At 48.7% G+C, this 18,975-nt stretch overlaps 2 protein-coding genes across 5 annotated transcripts; one reads left to right on the forward strand and one right to left on the reverse strand.

The window, feature by feature from the left end:
- Positions 1 to 7,595: 7,595 nt before the first annotated feature.
- BLCAP (BLCAP apoptosis inducing factor) lies at positions 7,596 to 18,593 on the reverse strand. 2 transcript variants are annotated; one of them, XM_059706114.1, is made up of 3 exons: positions 18,152 to 18,593; positions 9,701 to 9,980; positions 7,596 to 9,519 (listed from the first exon to the last, which is right to left on the reverse strand). In XM_059706114.1, the coding sequence occupies exon 3, from the start codon at positions 9,342 to 9,344 to the stop codon at positions 9,081 to 9,083; it is 264 nt and encodes an 87-aa protein (XP_059562097.1). In that variant the 5' UTR covers positions 9,345 to 9,519; positions 9,701 to 9,980; positions 18,152 to 18,593; the 3' UTR covers positions 7,596 to 9,080. The 2 variants fall into 2 exon arrangements, with proteins under 2 accessions (XP_059562097.1, XP_059562096.1); XM_059706113.1 differs by lacking the exon at positions 9,701 to 9,980.
- Positions 11,211 to 13,694, forward strand: NNAT (neuronatin). Of its 3 annotated transcripts, none has more exons than XM_059706111.1 (3): positions 11,211 to 11,424; positions 12,386 to 12,466; positions 12,689 to 12,921. In XM_059706111.1, the coding sequence occupies exons 1-3, from the start codon at positions 11,353 to 11,355 to the stop codon at positions 12,776 to 12,778; spliced, it is 243 nt and encodes an 80-aa protein (XP_059562094.1). In that variant the 5' UTR covers positions 11,211 to 11,352; the 3' UTR covers positions 12,779 to 12,921. The 3 variants fall into 3 exon arrangements, with proteins under 3 accessions (XP_059562094.1, XP_059562093.1, XP_059562095.1); XM_059706110.1 differs by having other exon boundaries at positions 11,219 to 11,424; positions 12,386 to 12,461; positions 12,689 to 13,694; XM_059706112.1 differs by lacking the exon at positions 12,386 to 12,466 and having other exon boundaries at positions 11,227 to 11,424.
- Positions 18,594 to 18,975: the final 382 nt, after the last annotated feature.

The raw sequence follows: 18,975 nt of genomic DNA on the forward strand, positions 1-18,975 counted from the left end.
AGGTGGCCATGCTGCCTGGCTTTCCCTCCCCTTTCACTCTCATTTTCCTCTGCCACCTCATGTTCAGGTGAGGATTTAGCAACACCCCCCCCCCGCCCCCCCCCTACCCCCAGCCCCCAATTGCTCCATCTGGTAGGCTCTCAGTCCTTATCTAACTGGCTTTTCTCTTTTGTCTTCATATTATTCTTTCCTGGAATAGCTCCATATCCCTGGGTTTCCATGTTACACAGGCTCTAGGTGCTTTTCCATCTGTGACTTCCTTTTTTGCCTCTGTGGGTTTTTCTTTCTTTCTATCCATCCCTTAAATGGGAAGAGGTTCTCTGTCCAGACCCCCTTTCTCTTCTCAGCTGCTGAATTCTCTTAGGACCACCTCACCAAAGCCCATGGCTATAATCACTCTTAGTCACAACCTAAATCTTTTGTTCAAATTTCCTGCTGGATCCAAACTCTCTACCTACATCCACTTGGATGCCCACCTTTTACTCAACTTGTCCAAAATTGGGCTCACTAATCTTCCTCCAGCCACACTCCAAAGCCTGTTCTTTTTCCTGGGTATTCTCCCAGTCACCCAAGATAGAAACAGAGAAGGCATCCTTGGTCAGCAGGTTCTTCTAATTTTACCTTCTCACCATCCTCTTGGCTTCCACCCTAATTCAGGTCTTGCCTTCTCTACCTGGACCAAAGCAATCATTTTCTCATTGGCCTTTGAATCTCCAAATGTCTTCAAGCAACCAGAATAATTACGCTAAAACAGAAATCTTCCGACAGCACCTGCCTGCTCAAAATGCTTCAGTGGTTCCATTGTCAAAAGGAAAAAGACAAAACTCTTCAATTAGACAAACTTGACACTGTGATGAGGACAAACCTTCTTCATCCCTGCCTCTTACTTCATGTTTTGGCAATCCTGAACTGTCTACAAATTCATCCATGATGCTTCTCACTTGTGTCTCTGCCCTATACCTGAAAACTACTTATCCAGGCACCTCTCTAGGAACACCCCTGGATGCTCCCATAAAACTTCACACAAACTTCATGCTTTGCCCATGTCCTGTATCTCTGGCCATCTTCTTACGACACATAGTAATTTTAGTATCTGTCTGTGTCTTTCTTACCTCTTTGACTGCATGCCTAAGAGCGGGCACTACATCTTATTTATCTTCATATATATATATATTTATCTTCATATATAGTTATTAATGCTCACCTGAGGATATTTTTCCCATTGACTTTGAGAGAGTACAAGGGAGGGGGGAGGGGGGAAAGGAGGTGCGTGTATGCGCGCGCGAAAGGGGGGGGGACATCATTGTCTCCCATTTGCACCCCGACTGAGATCGAGAATTGAATCTGTAACTCAGGTACATGCCCTTGACTAGAGATGGAACTCTTGACCCTCTGGTGTGCAGGCTAACACTAACCACTGAGCCACGCCGGCCAGGGCATTATCATTTTTTAATACCTAGCACTATGACTAAGTAATAGTGCCCATTCCATTGTATCCTCATCAACATTGTGTATTCTTAAACTTTCCCCCCCTAATTTGTTGGTAGAAAACTTATTGTTTTTCATTGTTGATCTTCAGTTATTAATAAAATTATTTTTCAAAAAATTTTTAGTCAATTCGATTTCCGCTTCTGTAGACTATTTAGATGAACTACATACTTATTAGTTGTGTTTTTACTGTTAAGGTTTTGCATTTGTCCTTTTATACATTATGGATCTGCAAATAGTTCACCCACTCTGCTTTTTGGTTCTGTTGGTGATATTTGGTTCTGTTTGACATTGTAAATATTTAGTTTTGATGTAGTCAAATTGGTTTGTCACTGCTTTCTTGATGTCATTTTGTTGCTTTTTAGCTTAGTGGACACTCCCTATTCAAATACTTGTTAAATATCCACTTCCTTTCCTCCCTGGTTTTTAATGGAAACATAGCTCTTCACTGACCTTTTAAAAGAGCTTTTGAATTTGGGTGTGTGTTCTCAGATGATGTTGAAAATAAATTATTATTTTTATTTCAATAGCCAGAGCCCCAATTTTGGACAAGTCTTCCCCTCATGGCTCTGATTCTGAACGAAACTATTCCTGGCTGATTATGGAGTCAGGGCCACAGCCTTCTCAGAGAACTTGCCACCTGGACAGGGAACTGGAAAGCTTTGGGAAAGTATGCTTTCAGGCAGTGACAATGAATACAGGGAGGCATTTCTGGAAGCCCTGCCAAGACAGTGTGTAGAAAGATGGTTCAACTACTTTGCTGATATGAATGGCTGAATCTAGTTGGTACTGATCAGTCCTGGAGGATTCTGTTTCTGCAAGGAAACATTACTCAGAGATCATAAGAGGGGGAGATCCCAATCCCACCCCTCACCTGCATCAACCTACCTGTACAGACTCTGCCAGGACATTTTACCATCAGTAGAAAAACATCTCAGCCAGTTCCTGCCAAATTCATCTTCAAGAGTTCTGCAGCCACCACCATGACTTCTCCATGCTCCAAGATCCTGGGGTCATCATGTTCCCTGCCCAATTACTGCCCTAGGCACCAGGGCATCTGAGGGAGATGCTAGAGCTAGAAAGGAACTCAAGGATTATCTAGTCCAACCATTTCATTTTATAAATGGGGAAACAGATCCAGTGAGGGGAGGTGTCTCACAGCTACTTGCTGCCACAGGAGGATGCCAAATTGTGGAGCCCTTTTTTTAAAAAATGATTTTTAAAAAATTTATCTTTAGTGATGAAACTATTACAGATGTCCCCCATTTCTCCCCCTCCCCCATTGCCTACTTCCACCTGGTTCTTCCACCCCCTCCCCCCCACCCAAGGCCTTCACCACACCACTGTCTGTGTCCATGGATTATGCATATAAATTCTTTGGTTAATCTCTGCCTGCCCCCTCCCCACTCCCATCTGAGATCGTCAGTCTGCTCACATCTCTTTGTGAGATATTCATGTTTGTGCTATCTATGTGTAAAATATAAGTCTGGAGGCTAGAAAATATTGTCATTTCAGAGTTGCCAAGAGGAGATTTGGGAGGCAAACTCAATTTCATCATTTCCTGGGAAGACTAGGCCAATTAATTCCTTAGGGAGTCTAGAGATCGATTGATTGGGACATCTATCCATTTACCCCCCTGACCAGACGTCAGTAGGTTCCTTGCCAGGCCTGGTCAGGCAGATACTATTCTGGTCAAGGGACAAAGACCAAGCCCCACCCTCAAGGGTTGTGCAGGGTCTTGATGGTTAAACTAAGAAATTAGGACCACAGGCAACATGGAACCAGTGAAGGGCTGTTTGTCTTCCTCCCTCAGAGACCCTTCCAAGTCAGCCTTGACTCTAAGCTAAGATTCTTGATAGTTCTGCACCCAAGAGATTTAAAGTTTATTCTTTATTACAAAAATCCTTTGATTAAACACTTGCTTGTTTTAACTCACTTTCTTTCAAGCAATATCTCTAAGACTAAAATAACAAGGGTAAAGTTCAATGATGTTTCACAGAAGATAGCTTTGGAAATAATAAAAGACTTCCTGGTCTAGCACCCTCCTTGGAGTATAGGTGGACAGAGACCTGAAGAAGAGCGAGCAAAGCACAGGAAAGTGACATGGGAAGTGGGTGAGGACCCGGCCCGGGGCCTCAGCTCCCACCCTCCACCCCTGCTCTGGGCTGCCTCTATCAGTTTGGAGGTAGGGAATTGGCAGAGGGTTTCCCTTTGGAAGAAGTGATAGGATATCCAAGTGCAGACTTTTCACAAACTGCCAAACTGTCCAGGAAAAGAGGTGAGAGGCTAGAACCACTCAAAGGAATAGACTTTGGAGAAGGATGATGTGCAACCCATATCTGTTTAAGAGCACTCAAACATATCCCTACACCGGTCCCTCATGTGGAAAAGATGGGTCAGAGCGGTTTCTCTCTCTAAGAGGGGGGAAATCCATGGAAGGTCTTGAGGAAGCTGGTGGCCAAGGAACACATAGTCAGGATTTTGGCCTCTCAGGAAAGAGCTATACTTTGGTATTCCTCTCCCTTTTTAGGATATTGTCATTTTGGGGATTGCAGAAAATAAGGAAATTCACGCTGAGGTGCTAACATGTGATTTCTCTCCCTAACTCCACTACAGCCTGAAAGACATGGATGGCATTGTAATCGCCTGCTTAAAGGACTTGCTGCTGCCCTCCCTCTGCTGAGCTGAGCCCCTCAAGGAGGGCCTGATTTCTATTCTGCATCAGCTTCTCAGAGCTTGGCACAGGGTCTAGCCAATGCTCCTTACAAGAAGGAATGAGCAGGAAAGCTGGATGATCAGATCGCATCCAGGCCTGAGCTCAATAATGGTCAGTGGTGAGGGAGCCACAGAGGAGAAGAAATAACATTGTGAAAATTTCACCTTGAGCCAGGCTATGGTGGATGCTAGGATACCCATGTTACAAGTAAGGAAACTGAGGCTCAGGGGGGCGCAGACACAAAGGCAAAGGCATAGGGCCTAGGACTCCCAGAGGCCTCTCCTCTCAAGGTTCATCCATCCTAAACTATTTCCCAAGTTCACACCGACCCACTGAGTCCCGATAGCCCAAAGGGAGACCAAGGACTTCTGTCCGAAGCCTCTAGCTGCTGCTTAGCCAGCTTCCTCCCTTCACCTTGAGCCCACTCTATAATCAGTTTTTCTCAAGATACGGAATTCTCAGAAGCCTGGTAGACCAAATTCTGACCCTCCTCTGGCTTTCCCTCCTCTGGCTTTCAGGAAGACACTGGGAAGGGAGGGTGCTGGGCTGAGATCAGATAAGCCCCCCATAGTCAGGATCAGCTTCTATCACTTGTTGAGGAGAACACATCTTAGTTGTTCCCTCTTCTCAGAATAGTGACTTTTTCACCCATTATGGAGGGGGTAGGGAATGAGGGATGAGCTCTCCACTGGATGCTAGCAAACTGGGTTCTAACAATCCTTCTCTGACCTCCTTTCTTGCAGCTATTCAATGGGAGTCAGCTTTCCATCATCTTTTTCTGTTGTCCTTCTCTAGACTACCTTCTCCAGCCTTCTGCACCTCACCCACCATCAAGCCTTAGAGCTACTTCTCCCCAGGGCAATGACCTTCTTGACAGCCCTGCTGCTTTCATTACTCAAATGCTATCCTGTTCCCTAAGGAAAGAATCCAACCTTGAATGCTGTTCTGATTGGGTTACCCCTTATTCCCATCAGATCCTTGTTTGTGATGGTTCCAGTCACCTGGAAACAAGAGTTCTTCGGACTGAGTTTTGGGATCTGCCACCACCACGTCAGTCTTAGCCCCCAACACATCCCAACACAACCCTCTAGCCTTAAATAGACTAATCTCTAAGCCAAAAGTCCTTTTGGAGTTCTGACTGTAGAGTAGCCAAGTACTGGTGGTCTTTCATTTTACTTTCAGCCCAGTCTCTTTGTATGTAAGCACAGAGATGCTTGATCAAATGGTGGGAAAGAACATCACATTTATTATTTCACTGTTCAAACATTTATACTTGTTCTCAGGTGTCAGCTTGAACAGCAATCCTCCTCAGTCTACATCAGATTCCCCTCTCAGACTCCTCTTATATGGCACTTGCCACAATCTATGGTACATATATATACAATTATCTGTCCAATGTCATTCCCTTTCCCCTTTGGCCTGGTTGACTCCATGGTGGCATGGACTGTCCATCTTGTCTGCTATGTGGCCCCAAGGCCTATTCCTGCATGGGATTCTGACAAGGACCTGCTGTCTGAATAAAAATTCAGGCCCCCTTGGGAGACAGGATCCCAATGACTATAGAAGAGGAAGTTGTCTAGCACTGACACTAGCGCTAAACAGGAGGCTGAGTAAAGTGCTCTAGGCAAGCGGATCTCCAGGGAGAGGGATGAAGTTCAGGAAGGCTTCCTGACAGAGGCATAGCTGAGCTCACATGGTACACTGACTAAAGCATAAAGCATTCACAGGCTGTCCTATAAGGGCACTGCCACCTAACTCAAATGTATCCAGGAGGACCCTAAGAGAACTTATTTCACCTATAAGGAAACTGAGGCCCAAAGCAGGACATAGACTAGTTCCTAAAGAAGCCCAGACCTAAGCCTCTTGGGGTCTTGCAATTACCATGTCACACTAGGAGCTCAGAGACCAGCAGAATTGCAGAGCATGTTCCTGCTCTTTTCCAGAAGTATCTACTTTACACTTGACTGAAAAATGTTTCAGGAAGAGGGGGCAGGGTGCTGCTGGTGCTGCCTTGGTAAGGCGGAAAGAATGATTTGGCAGTCACTTTGGGAAGGGGTGCGCTGCAGGAACCCTGCTGTAAAGGGTCAGAAATCTTTCAGAGGGAGGCCTGTTTGTGACTCTCAAGCAGGCTTGACCTCCGACAGAAAGCTGGTTTCTGAGGGAGAGCAAAATAAGCAATAATCTTGGTTTCCTTTATCATCCAGGTGCCTCCACAGGAGAGTGTGGCCACAAAAGCCTTTTTTGTTTGTTTTGTTTTTGGAATTCGCAATTGTCTATTTTCTTAAGTCTTCTCACTAGGCTAGAATCATGTGGTCTTGTAGAGTCAGGCCTAGATCTTGCCCCTGAAATCCCCAGCAATCAGGGAACAGGGGTTCAATGTTTGCTGAACAAACCATCCTTTCCACATGTGTGACTCCTCAGCTTAAGACTTTGCTGAACCAGGAAATATACCCAGAAACCCAGAAGAGAAGAATTCAAAGATAAAAGCATTGGAGAATCAGATAGGAAAAATACTCAGCAGATATAATCAATACAAGTTTGGTTCTTTGAAAATACCTTTAAAATGGACAAATCTTTGGCAAGTTTTGATCAGGAGAAATCACTAATAACACTAGAGTGAAAATATGAAAAACTGACAACAGAGAGATTTTAAAAAGACAGGAGAAAATTACATAAAACTATAGCAAGAAATTAAAAATCTAGGTAAACTATGAAATTACCAAAGACCTTTCACAAGTGTTACCTCAATAAACTCTCACAACAGCTCTGTGCCTTGGACAGGTAGTGCTCCTATTATGTTTTCTAGAAGAGATAAAGAGGTGGACACCCAGCACAAGGGCTTTGACAAGCTACCCTGTTTGTCTCAAAGGTCACAGCCATGGGAGCACATGCACATCGATGACACTGAACTGCATCACTGAAGGGCTTCTAATCATTGCCTTAAGCCTTACGCCCCCTAGTTAAATGGCCAGACTTATTTATTTTTCCACTTCAGATGCCATAAGGGGTTTCACTTTATTTTTACTTCAAAAACAGCACCATAAAAATCCTTGATGATTAGAGCTCCAGCTGTCTTAAGTTGTTTGTCAAGGGATCAGTTACTCAATCTCCTAAGGAGGGAAACAGTTTCAGGCGAGAAGCCATGGGAGCTGAGAAACGCAAATGTCTCATCTCTGAAAACTTTCAGACTCCCTCTTGTTCACTGCCTGGCCTGCCCCCTATTCCCCCTCTCCCAAACCCACCATCTGCTCTCCAGAGAGCAGATCAAATTTTCAGGCTAAGGTACTCTGGCGCCAAGGACTCAGCCCCTCCATGCTACCTTCTGCCCCCCACCAACTTAGAAATCCAACACCATGACCTAAATGGACTGCAGCCACATAAAACCACAAAGTAAAGTTTATAAAGCTTTATTAAACATTTCAAACAGCTGTGCAACGAACACACCAGAAATAAAAGCTCCAGAATAGCAGTCCAAATGTTCCACAAGTGTGGCCTCCCGGTCCCATTTCCTAGATGGACTGCCTCCAGTTCTGTCCTCTGCCTGGCCCACCTCCTTTCCCGCTCAGGCAAGAGAAAGATGGATGGTTTAGACTGGAGGGACAACCATACCGATTGCCAGTGGGCAGGGGCCAGGAGAAAGTCTCGTTTGCCAGCACTTGTATGAAAGCGCAGAAACAGCAAAAAAGCAAGTGACAGTCACAAGTCTTCCTCTTTGTATTCTTCATAGAGTCTATATGTGCAGGACTGAAGGAGCTCCTGGCACGAGGATGGTCACTGCTCCCCTCTGTCTTGTCTGAACCACCTTGGAGTCCAGTGTGCTGGTCACTCTGCAATCCCATGCTAAATAAAAACTGTAGCGGCACCTACTATAGTAGCTATTGCTATACCTCAAAATCAGAACACATTCAATAAAGCTTATTTAAAAGGAATATACACATGTATTTGTTCACGTACACACACGGCACACCAAAAAATATCCAAATACCTATCAAGGGATCATGGCTGTTTTGAAACACGCAAGTACTCTCTCATTCACTCAGCTGGGGACTCTAGATCTACATGAACACGCTACACCTCAATCCTGCAGAGCATGCACAGGAGAGACAATGAGGCCAACCCCCTGCCCCCTTTGGACAGCTGAGGAGGGCAGGAGGAAGGACAAAGGAGTGAGGCTGAGCATGAGCCCAGACACCCAGGTGAAAGAGCAACATGTATCTGTTACTTCTTTCTTAAAAATGAAGTGGAAAAAATACTGGAGATTTGTGAACAACAGTCAGTCAATACATGTTTCTGTCTAGCCTGCTGATCAGGGAAAGAAGAATGAAAAAGCGAGGCTCTCGGGCGTCAGCAATCTCTTTAAATTCGAGATAAGTGCAAAAATGAGCCCTGTCTTGGACAGATGCTCCCTAAAAAGGAAAGGGGTAGAAGAGAACTAAAGGGAAACCAGGAGAGGAACTGAGGACTTGGGAATATTCTGGGAAGGCAAAAGACCCTGACAAGGAGGGAGTGACAGAGGTGACAAAGAACTTGGCATTTTATCTGCCCAGGTCATGCTGGGATAGTTGATCAGGATGGGTGCAAACTCCTCGCAGGAATGAGGCGAGGGGGGGAGGGGGGTGCATCTTGACAGCTGGGACCAAGATGGGGACAGAACACACACAACCACAAGACCACCCACGACTATAGGACTCTACAATAAAAGCACCTGTCAGTGCTATTATTCACATTTTAAGGATAAAACATCACAGGCCAAAAAGGCGCCGTCAGGAATGTGGCACCCGCAGGCTGCGGGATTTGAAACTCCAATGCTTTATGACCTATGTCAATGCCTCCCCTCCCGTCTTCTGCTTCCTTAGAAAGCTAAATGTGCAGGCTGTTAGGTGCCCACAACGCTGGGGTCATGTGCTGATTCCGGAAGCGGGGAATCGGAGCAGTGGTACAGGAAACAGTTTCCCCAGCAGCTATAGCAGATGAGGAACAGAGCTGCTAGGAAAACCAAGGCACAAATTGTGCAAGGCTTCCGCTCCAGGAGGAAGCTGAGCAGGTAGAAGCCCATGAACATGGAGTGGCTGAACCACAGGGCGGGGTTGAGGGGCTTGGGGATGAGGAGGACAGGCAGCAGCCACTGGAGGCAATACATGATCTCTGTCAGGCAGGGCCTTCGCCAAGGCCGCTGAACACCGCTGCAGGAACCGACCTAATGGGAGCCCGCGGGCGTGGGCGCTGCCCTCCGCGTTCTTCAACCCTCACTCTCCAGGAGCTCAGCCGCTGTGCTCTCTGGCTGTCAGCTCAGGATCACCAAGGCAGCAGGGGTCCTGAAGAGAAAAGTCAACACAACAGACAGACAAAAACAGACAGACAGACAGACAGACACAAAACAAAAAACAAACAAACAAAAAAACAGGAACAGAATGTATACTTATTTGGGAAAATGGATCATGGTTAACAACAGTAAATGTGAATGCCCTTTCCTCCCTGCCCACCCAGGGAAGTCACCATTTCTAGAAGCCTCCTGGGGTGTCTCCCCTGGGCTTCTTGGGGGCTCTTCCGTCAGGTCCCAAACAGTGGACTGGCTTTGCCTGGGCCCCGCCCAGCAGAGATCATGTATCGCCTCCTGGGGCTGCGGCCCGTCCTCAAGGGGTCCAGACCTCACAATACCGCTCTGTGGTTGCCATCAAATGGTCATGGCTCGATGTTGTGCCCCACAGGATTAGCACAGGGTTCTCTCTCACAGCAGGTGCTCAATAGAGAGTTAAATCAGTTAGCGGCGCAGGGCCTGCGGGAAATTACAGTAGCAGCAGTACCATCAAATATTTTGTTTTAAGATGGCAGCCTGGGATGAGCTTGCTTTTACAAATTAGCCTGGCGTCATTTTACCAAAATCAGCCAAGTTCTTAGAAAGTGAATATAAAAAAAAATTAAAAATCACCATGCTACTTTGTCTAAACTGACCTCGCTTGGATCACTTACACTCTCCATCTGCTGCTGGCACTATATAGAACCCGATTTCTGTGAGCTTTTAATAAAAATTAATTTTCTGTCCACATAGGGGCAAATGCTAGTTGGCCCCTGTGCCAGGCAGTGTGCTGGAGAGAAGTACTCTCCGGTGGCGGGCCACCAGTGCGCTGGGGCCGCACTCGTAGACCCGCTCGCGTTAAGGTCTAATTGATGCGTCTGGATACCGCGGCAGCCACAACCCTCTGGTGGCGGTAGCAAAACCCTGCTCCAGCCGCCCAGTGCAACCAATACAAAGAACCTCGTTGGCTGCGGAAGACCAGGGCGGGGGTGGGGGTGGGGGTGGGGGGGAGAACAGAAGACAGAGGTTGAAATGACCTGTCCAGCAGCACACAGCGCATTCTGACCACTTCACGCGAGAGCTCATCCCATCCCTTCTGCACATACAAAGGTGCCAATCCCTCCTGTACCCCTCTCAGAGGGTATACCCAGTAACTACCGTTTTCCCGCCTAGAGTTCAGTGCCCTGGTAGGATTCCTACAGTCGCCACGGTCATAGGTCTAGCAACGTAAGAAGTGGGACTCAAGGAACCAGGGAAAGATTACTCGCTCAGAGACTCCTGTGAAACAGAGGAAGCTGGCTTACAGCACATCAAATATTCAAAAAAGAGCGCTGAGCAGGGGCCTGTGAAGACAAGGCTCCTGGAAGGGGCAGCCTTTTCTGTTCCGTGGGTAAATGATCCCTCTCTAAATTAGGTATCCATCTGTGCCCAAGGTGGGTTCTGGGACGGCACCGGACATTGGGCTCAAAGAGATGAGGTCCGTACAAGAGGCGCACAAACCCTACACTTGGGCAGTTCGCTACTCAAAGTTGCAATCCCCCTCCATTTTACACTAAAATTCAAAAGCGAGTACAGCAGAATCTTCTGGAAAGGGGCTAAAATGAAACTCTGGAGGCGGGGGTCGGTGTGGAAAGAGCAGATGGATTATTTTTTCCTCTCCTAGCGAATGAGGAGCGCCCCCGGTCCCCCCCCCCACAGGACCCCCCCCCAAAGTGCGCATGCGCATTTGGGTGGCGGGCGGATACTTAAGGGGCGGCTGCGGCAGTGCGCCCAACAGCGGACTTCGAGAGACCAGCGGCCCTCGGCGAACCCTCAGCCTTCGGCAAACTCTCAAACACCTATTCTCGGAACCATGGCGGCAGTGGCGGCAGCATCGGCTGAACTGCTCATCATCGGCTGGTACATTTTCCGCGTGCTGCTGCAGGTAAGTGTGCCCGGGGTACCGGGTGGCAGAGGGGTCCCAATGTGTGTACCCTGAACCCGCAAGCCCGCGTTGCAATTGCCGCCTCTCATACCCATCCTATCCTGATTGCCGCGATCCCTGATTGCCGCGATCCCTGCCCGCCCGAGTGCCGCGGCCGGCACCACGCGCCCCCACCCGTCCCCTGCGCCCTCCTCCTAGCGCAGACCCTTCTCAGTGCGCCCGCGCCCGGCTGGGAACAAAGAGTTGGGGCGCGGCGGGCGCCAGCCGCCGACGAACGCTGAGGCTCTTAGCAACCAACGTGGTAAGAAAAACCCGCTACACTCAGACTCGACCCCAGGAGGGAGGCGGGGCACCTCTGTTTTGCAAAGAGACTTTACAACTCGCATAGCAAAAATTTTCCGCCTTAAAAATTGCGCATTGCGGGGAAATTTTCTTTTTAAAAAATATAGCGCTTGCGGGGCTGGGACGAAAAATAGATTAGGAAAAGTCACTTCTCAAAAACAAATACAAAGCACTTCACAAAGACCAACAAACTAGGAAAAAAGTAATTTGCGGAGGGAAAAATGAATTCGAGAAAATGCGCATTGCAGGAAAAATAGACAAAAGCATTTGGCAGAAAAATTGCATTAGATAAAAAGCGCATTGCAGAAAAAAATATAGACAAAGAAGCTAACAAAAAATGAATCAGATAAAAGCGCTTTGAGGAAAACAATTAAAGGAAAAGGCTCTTTGCAGGAAAATGGAAGAGGAAAAAGCGCTTCCTAAAAAACCAAATTGCTTTATTTAAAAAAAAAATCTAATAGAGGCAAAGCACTTTGTGTAAAACAACAACAACAACAACAACAACAAATCAGAAGAAAGCGCTTTGCCCATAAAATCATTTACCCTAAAAGCACCCTTTGCAGGAATAATTTCCTGCTAAAGGATTCTTTTGCCAAAGGACTTGCATATTTCCTTCAAGGTGTTCCTGGAATGCTGCATTTACTGGGTAGGATTCCCTTTTCGAAATTCTCCAGGGACCCAGCCTATTGCAAGAAGTGAGGTATACTTAAGTTTTAGGTCCAATCAGCTTGCTGCCATGTAGCCTTCAGCACAGCTGGAAAAGCTCCAGCTGCTCTGACTCGTGGACAAGCTGTGCCCCTGCCTACCTCTCCTAGTTGGACAGGTGGGCGGGGCAGGGGGTGGGGCGGTGGCGGGAACAGAAGCGCTGTACACAGGCTGGGGGTCCCCACATCTAAGGGCAGTCCTGGGTCTCTCACTACAGGTGTTCAGGTACTCCCTGCAGAAGGTGGCGTACACCGTGTCGAGGACCGGGCGGCACGTGCTGGGAGAGCGCCGCCAGGCCCCCAACTGAGGCCCCAGCCCCCAGCCCTGGGCGGCCATGTCACCAGGTGCTCCTGTGCATCTCGCCCAGCATGGGAGCCAGTGCCGCCCAGGAATAGGGGGTCCCCTGTGCTCTCTCGCCAGAGGAGCATTTGCCAAGGTCAATGAGGGGCTGGCAGGCCTCCAGAGAAGCAGCACCGCAATGACGACAATACCTGATCCCTTTCCAATCCCTGTGTACCCCTCCCACTATGGGGCGGGGTAGAGGGAGGAGGAGGGATGGAGGGAGAACTCTGAGATTTGGGCATAGGCATTCTGATCTGGACCAAGTCGGACAGCGACATCCCAGCCCCACAACCAGGGCCATACCAGCAGGCCCCACCACAGAGATCCAGACTACGACACCAGCAGCAGAATGAACATTCCAACATCAACGGAAGCCCTGAACCTCTGAGCAGCAGACAAGGAGTCAATTGCGTGCCTGTGTGGCGGGACAAGAGGGCTTGGGTGGGGGAGGAAGAGGGTTAAGAAACAGAGCGGGGCCCTCTCACTGTCCCTTGCCTACTGCATGTCATTCCAGCCTTGCTGCCTTTGCTCCCTCTATTCCTCCTTCCCCCTCACTGCCTCCCAAGCCCACCCTACCAGAAAAAATGTGTCACTCAATTCGGACCTATTCAATCAGTAAAAGAATCCCAACTTTACTAAAACACCTCCGAGCCCCCAGTCCCTCATTGATCTTTTCCCTGGTCTCATGCAATTGTGGTCAATATTGTGGAAATTGCTAATTGTAATAATTGTGTAAGTGTGCATTAATTGTGCTTCCCCGGCTAGATTGTAAGCTCCTGGAGGACAGGGACCACCTCTCAAAAAATTAAAAAAAAAGCACCTCCCCCATCTCGCACAGTGTCCCAGGACCCTGCGGGGCGGTGGAAGCGCACCAAAAAGTTGTCTCTTGTAACTTCTTTTGTGGCTGCGACACATACTTCTAAGACTGGGTTGATGTGCCCATTGTGAAGTAGGCATGATACTTGGGAGAGGGAGGGAAGGAGGGGGAGGCAACAAAATGGGTATTGGGACCCTCATATATCTCAACACGGTCCTGAGATAAAGGACCATACCCTCCTCCCCAAAGAGGTCTTCACTTGTGGTCTCAGAATAAGAGATCACTACCCCCTCCCTCCCAGAGAAGTAGGTGCCTTCACTTGTCCAGGGATAAGGGGCCTTGGCAGATAATCACTGGGAAAGATGGGAGGAGTGGAATGCTGGGAATGGCCCTCAAAATGGGGTACTAGGAATGGGGAAGGGGAGTGCGGGGGGGGGGGGGTAGAGGGGGACGACACATGACAGGACTTCAGAACACAAGCCCTACCTCTATTCAGGAGCCCCAAGGAAATGAGTACTGGGCAGGTGGGCACTGGGTTGTGCAATGAATATGGGATAAGTGGTATGCTGTGGTGCCTCCCTTGCCCAGTTCATTCTTCTAGGCCTTATAACCTCTACCAGGACCATTTCAAGGGCATCCTGCTGGTCTTGCTACTCTCGGGTATCCCCCCCCCCCACCCCCAGGAACCTCTCTTCAGCTCACTCACCCCAATACTGGGTTCTCTGCTTCTAGAATTAGCCTCCTCATTTTTAGCAGTGCTTACCATGACCCTGGCCATCATGTCAGGGTGGGTGGGCTGCTCAGCTCCAGACTTCTCTCCCTTTTCCTACTCCTCAGTGAGTTAGGGCTCCTGTTACATGGGGTCAGCTGACTACCTCACCAATTGGCCCTGCGGTCTATTCAGTCTTGTCTGTGGCTTTATGTGTCTCTATCACCACACCTGTTCCTGGGTCAACACCAAGGGAGGGAGTTGGAGAGCTATAAATCTCTTTCTGCCACTTACTCAAATCCCTTAGTCACAGCTGTCACAAACACTCTGGAGCACAACTTGCCTCACCTCCTTGAACCTAATGTTTCTGTCCTCTTAGCAAGCCCCTTGTGTTTGTCAACCCAACCACCAGCACCTCTAGAGGCATCTATAACTTCAGCTCAGCATCAGAGAATCATGGGGGTGGAGGGTGCAGACCTTAGTTCTCATATTGGCTTTGCCATCAATCAGCCCAGGGAATCTTAACCCTCCTTAGTTACCCTCTGTAAAAGGGCTGCTAAGATTCCAGTGAACCCTAACATACTAGAAACATTCTGCTATCAAAATGGCAATCAGGAGTGATAGGACTAGAATGGGGGTGTGCAATCTGAGTCTCCATCTTCCGTAGGCTGGGTGGCTCCAGCTTCTACTATAGCCTGAAGGTAAGGCAGGTCTCTCCTTTTGCCTCATCAGCAGGCAATGCCCACACCTCCCTTCTGAAGCCTATCTCTTAGCAAGCCTCAAGACTGGAGTTTCTGTGGTTTTCTACCAAAACCCCCAGAACCATGAACATATTTCAACATGTGTTCTCCATGAAGGCTGCCTCTCCCTTCAGAGCCCTTCAAGGGTGTGCCTATTACCCCAGATGCTCTAACCTCAGCCCAGTTTTAAGGCAGCTGGGTTCATTGAGACAGGCTGCGGCAGCATAGACAGGTCTGGCTGCTCTGGACACAGGAGGTAGCCTCAGAGCTTTCCAGATGATCTTGGCAAAGCCCCTCCGCAGGACTTTCTCCATCCATAAATCAGCAGGGTTCAGAGCATTGTGAGATGTCAGACTTCCAGGCAAAGGCTGCCATCATGGCCTACACCTCCATGGGTGGGCTTGAGTGTGCAATGTCCACTCCCTTCTTTTGTCCCCCATTCCCAAACCATCATGCCTTGGCAACAAACATCACCCAACAGAGAAGACAGAAGGAATGTGTTCACTTTCTATTCCAGTGCAAGGACTAGAAGTCTGGTACAAACAACTTGCTTATAATATTTTTTCCCCAGTAGTGACACCATTAAAACATTTTATTCTGACAGACAGCAATGGGAGGAGCTGAAAATGACTAGTTTTATTGTAAAGGCCTTAGTCTACAGCCTCCCCTTTTCCTAAACCAGTGATGGCGAACCTATGACACATGTGTCAGAGGTGACAAGCAAACTCATTTTTTTGGTTGATTTTTCTTTGTTAAATGGCATTTAAATATATAAAATAAATATCAAAAATATAAGTCTTTGCCGAAACCGGTTTGGCTCAGTGTATAGAGCGTCGGCCTGCGGACTGAAAGGTCCCAGGTTCGATTCCGGTCAAGGGCATGTACCTTGGTTGCGGGCACATCCCCAGTAGGAGATGTGCAGAAGGCAGCTGATCGGTGTTTCTCTCTCATCGATGTTTCTGACTCTCTGTCTCTTTCCCTTCCTCTCTGTAAAAAATCAATAAAATGTATTTTAAAAAAAAAAATAAGTCTTTGTTTTACTATGGTTGCAAAGATCAAAAAATTTCTATATGTGACACGGCACCAGAGCTAAGCTAGGGTTTTTCAAAATGCTGACACGCCGAGCTCAAAAGGTTCGCCATCACTGCGCTAAACTGTCTCTACCACTCCCACAAGGCCAAGGATAGTGCAGATGAGTTGTGAGAGGACTGGGATGGCTTTGTGGAACTGCAGTAACAGGTGAGACTTCCCCAAGAAGGATGTTAGTTTCTTAGTTTAACCAACTGAAGTTAAGCCCCAGGGGAGTTCAGGTACCATGGCGTTCAGAGGTGCTCCGTGACACCGTTACCCATATCTGTGGAGTATTTGGATTGTGATGAAAGGAAGGGGGAGGGAGGACACATTTCTTGAGCTTCAACAATGGGACAGCAACAGTTTATTACACATGGTTTGAATGAGGGAGAAGGTTCGCTGTGAGCCATTTGCTAGATATCTATTTTCAAACTTGTATTTGCTCAGGAGCCAGCATCCTAAAGTGAGAGTCTGAACTTGCAGTTAGTTTCTCTCCCGCCCCCGAGATTTAACTGTGCATGAGTGCGTGTGCGTGCACACACGCGCACACACACACACACACAACATTAATATCAGTCTCTTTTTCCCTGGTGACCTCTTACTTCCTTTATATGCCCCAGAGACATATCAGCATCTTCTCTGGGAAAGATCCTGTTCGCCCTGGTCTCACCCGCTTCTTCCCATTGGTCCCATACCCCAGCAGAATCCAGATTCCCGAGCCTTCCCAGAACAGGAAGTCAGGGAGGCAGGCAACACATGGTCCCTGGTATATCACACAGTGACAGGTCTGAATGGAATGCATATGTTTCGAATATAAGAGAACAACAACAAAACGATGGCCAAACCTAGACTTCCAGATTCCTCTTGGAAACAACATATTACACATAAAAGGTTAAACTGGTTTTGGCAGCAATTCTAACAAGACCAATTTTTCAGAGACAGAATTGATCTAGTCACTGGAAACCCACCGGGGCTCTGAATCTTTTTAACAGATTTGCTTGACATCAATTAACCTCGTATTTTAAACAAACAAACAAGACCTAGCATTTGGCATGAGCACTTAGGCTGGAACTTTTTTGGATCCTGGCTTGGGTGTTGCCGTCCAGAAGGCTGAGGGAATGGATGGGCCAGACCAGGCAAGGCAAACAGAAGCTGTGCCCAACACACCAGTTCCCTGGAAAGGGACAAAACACGATCCAAACCTATAAACAAGAAAGACCATTTTTTTCCCAGGACACACCCCAGACTGTCCAACAGTTCGCGCTGAAAAGGCACACAGAAGCCTGGAAGGAAATTAAAGGAGGTGTGGAGGCGGTAAGGAAAGAAAGCAAACTATCCCCCAGCCGCCAGCCCCCATGCTCCTTTCCAGGCTACAAAGTGTGCCAGGCATTCCGTCCCTCCGGCCGCCCTTGAGGGCCGCCCCCCGTATACACTGAAGGGAAAGGGACGGGTGTCCAGGCGGGATGCAAAGTCAGAGGGAGGAAGAAGGACCCGAGACTCAAAGCAGAGTCACCTATCATCCCAGACACCAAAGCGGGGGCTCGGGGCAGGAGACCCTTTTCTCCCCCCACCCCCCACGCCCCTTCTGATGTAAAAAAAAAAAAAAAAAATGCAACCGAAGTGTTGGGGACGGACTGACAGGCTTCTCAGAAGCTGGGTCCCCTGCCAGGGCCCCAGAACGGAAGAGGGGATGGTCGCGCCCCCCAGCCGCCCGCTCCCCCCGCCCACACCGGGAGCGGACTGGCGAGCGCTGACCTTGGAGGCCAGAACGAGAATCCAGGAATCCCGTGACCCGCCCTCGGCCAGGAAGGGGCCCTCAAGACCCGGGCTAGGGCCAAACAGGGCAACCAAGTGAAACCGGACAGAGGTGGCTCGAGGGTGAGCGGAAGGAAAACCCCAGAGAGGGACCGGGACGCCTAAGGTGACCCCAAAGGGACAACATGGCGGCGCGGATGCACGGAGGCCTCTCATCCAGCCCCCAGGAGGCCGACAACACGGTACCTGCGAGCCCTGCCATGGCACCGCCGCCCCCGTCGTCTTTGCGGTCGCAGCCGGCCTCCACCTCAGTTCGCCGCGGACGCCGCAGGAAGCAGGGGAGACGCCCCCTTCGTCTTCTAGTCCAGCGGTCGAGGACCCCTTCTGGGATTTGGCTGTCTACAGCAGACGCCCGATCATGAGACCCAAATTTGGGGGGTCTCTCCGCCTACATTATCCAAATATCCGCTCCAAATGACCTTTCGAGGACTTTATACCTATGTTTGAGGAACTCTGAGGGCTCTAAAGTCTTCAAGCCCGAAGAATTTTTAATCAGGCGAATCCTGGGCAGCCCCAAATCACGGGCCCATGGTCCCCTCATGCATATTCAGCAGATTGTGATCACACACGTCTAGAGCTGAGGGGGGCGTACCTTGTTCCGTGTAAGTGAGCTTCTGTTCCCTTTGGTCCACGTGGATAACCCTTGTACTCAGGGAAACCCTCCTCCTGGCTCAAAGTCCTCCCCCTTCCTGGTCCTTCCACCAATGGGCCAAGGCTCAGGAGCGGAAAAATCCGGGCTCGGGCCTTAGGACTGACTTGGGGTCAGGACCTGACTCCGCCCCTTGCTCGGTACCTTGGGCAAGCCACTCGCCTACCCAGGCTGATCTCAGCTTCCTCACGTCTGATGAAATACCTACCTCACAGGGTTGTTATGGGGATCGAATGAGTCAGTGTACTCAATTATTAGCTAATTAAGCACATTTCTTGAGCGCTTACTACGTGTAAGTGCAGCACTAAAGGCAAGAAGGAAGAATAGAGCGTGATAATAGACACCGTTCTAACCTGGGGCG

This window comes from Myotis daubentonii, chromosome 8, assembly GCF_963259705.1.
Source record: "Myotis daubentonii chromosome 8, mMyoDau2.1, whole genome shotgun sequence".
NCBI lineage: Eukaryota > Metazoa > Chordata > Mammalia > Chiroptera > Vespertilionidae > Myotis > Myotis daubentonii.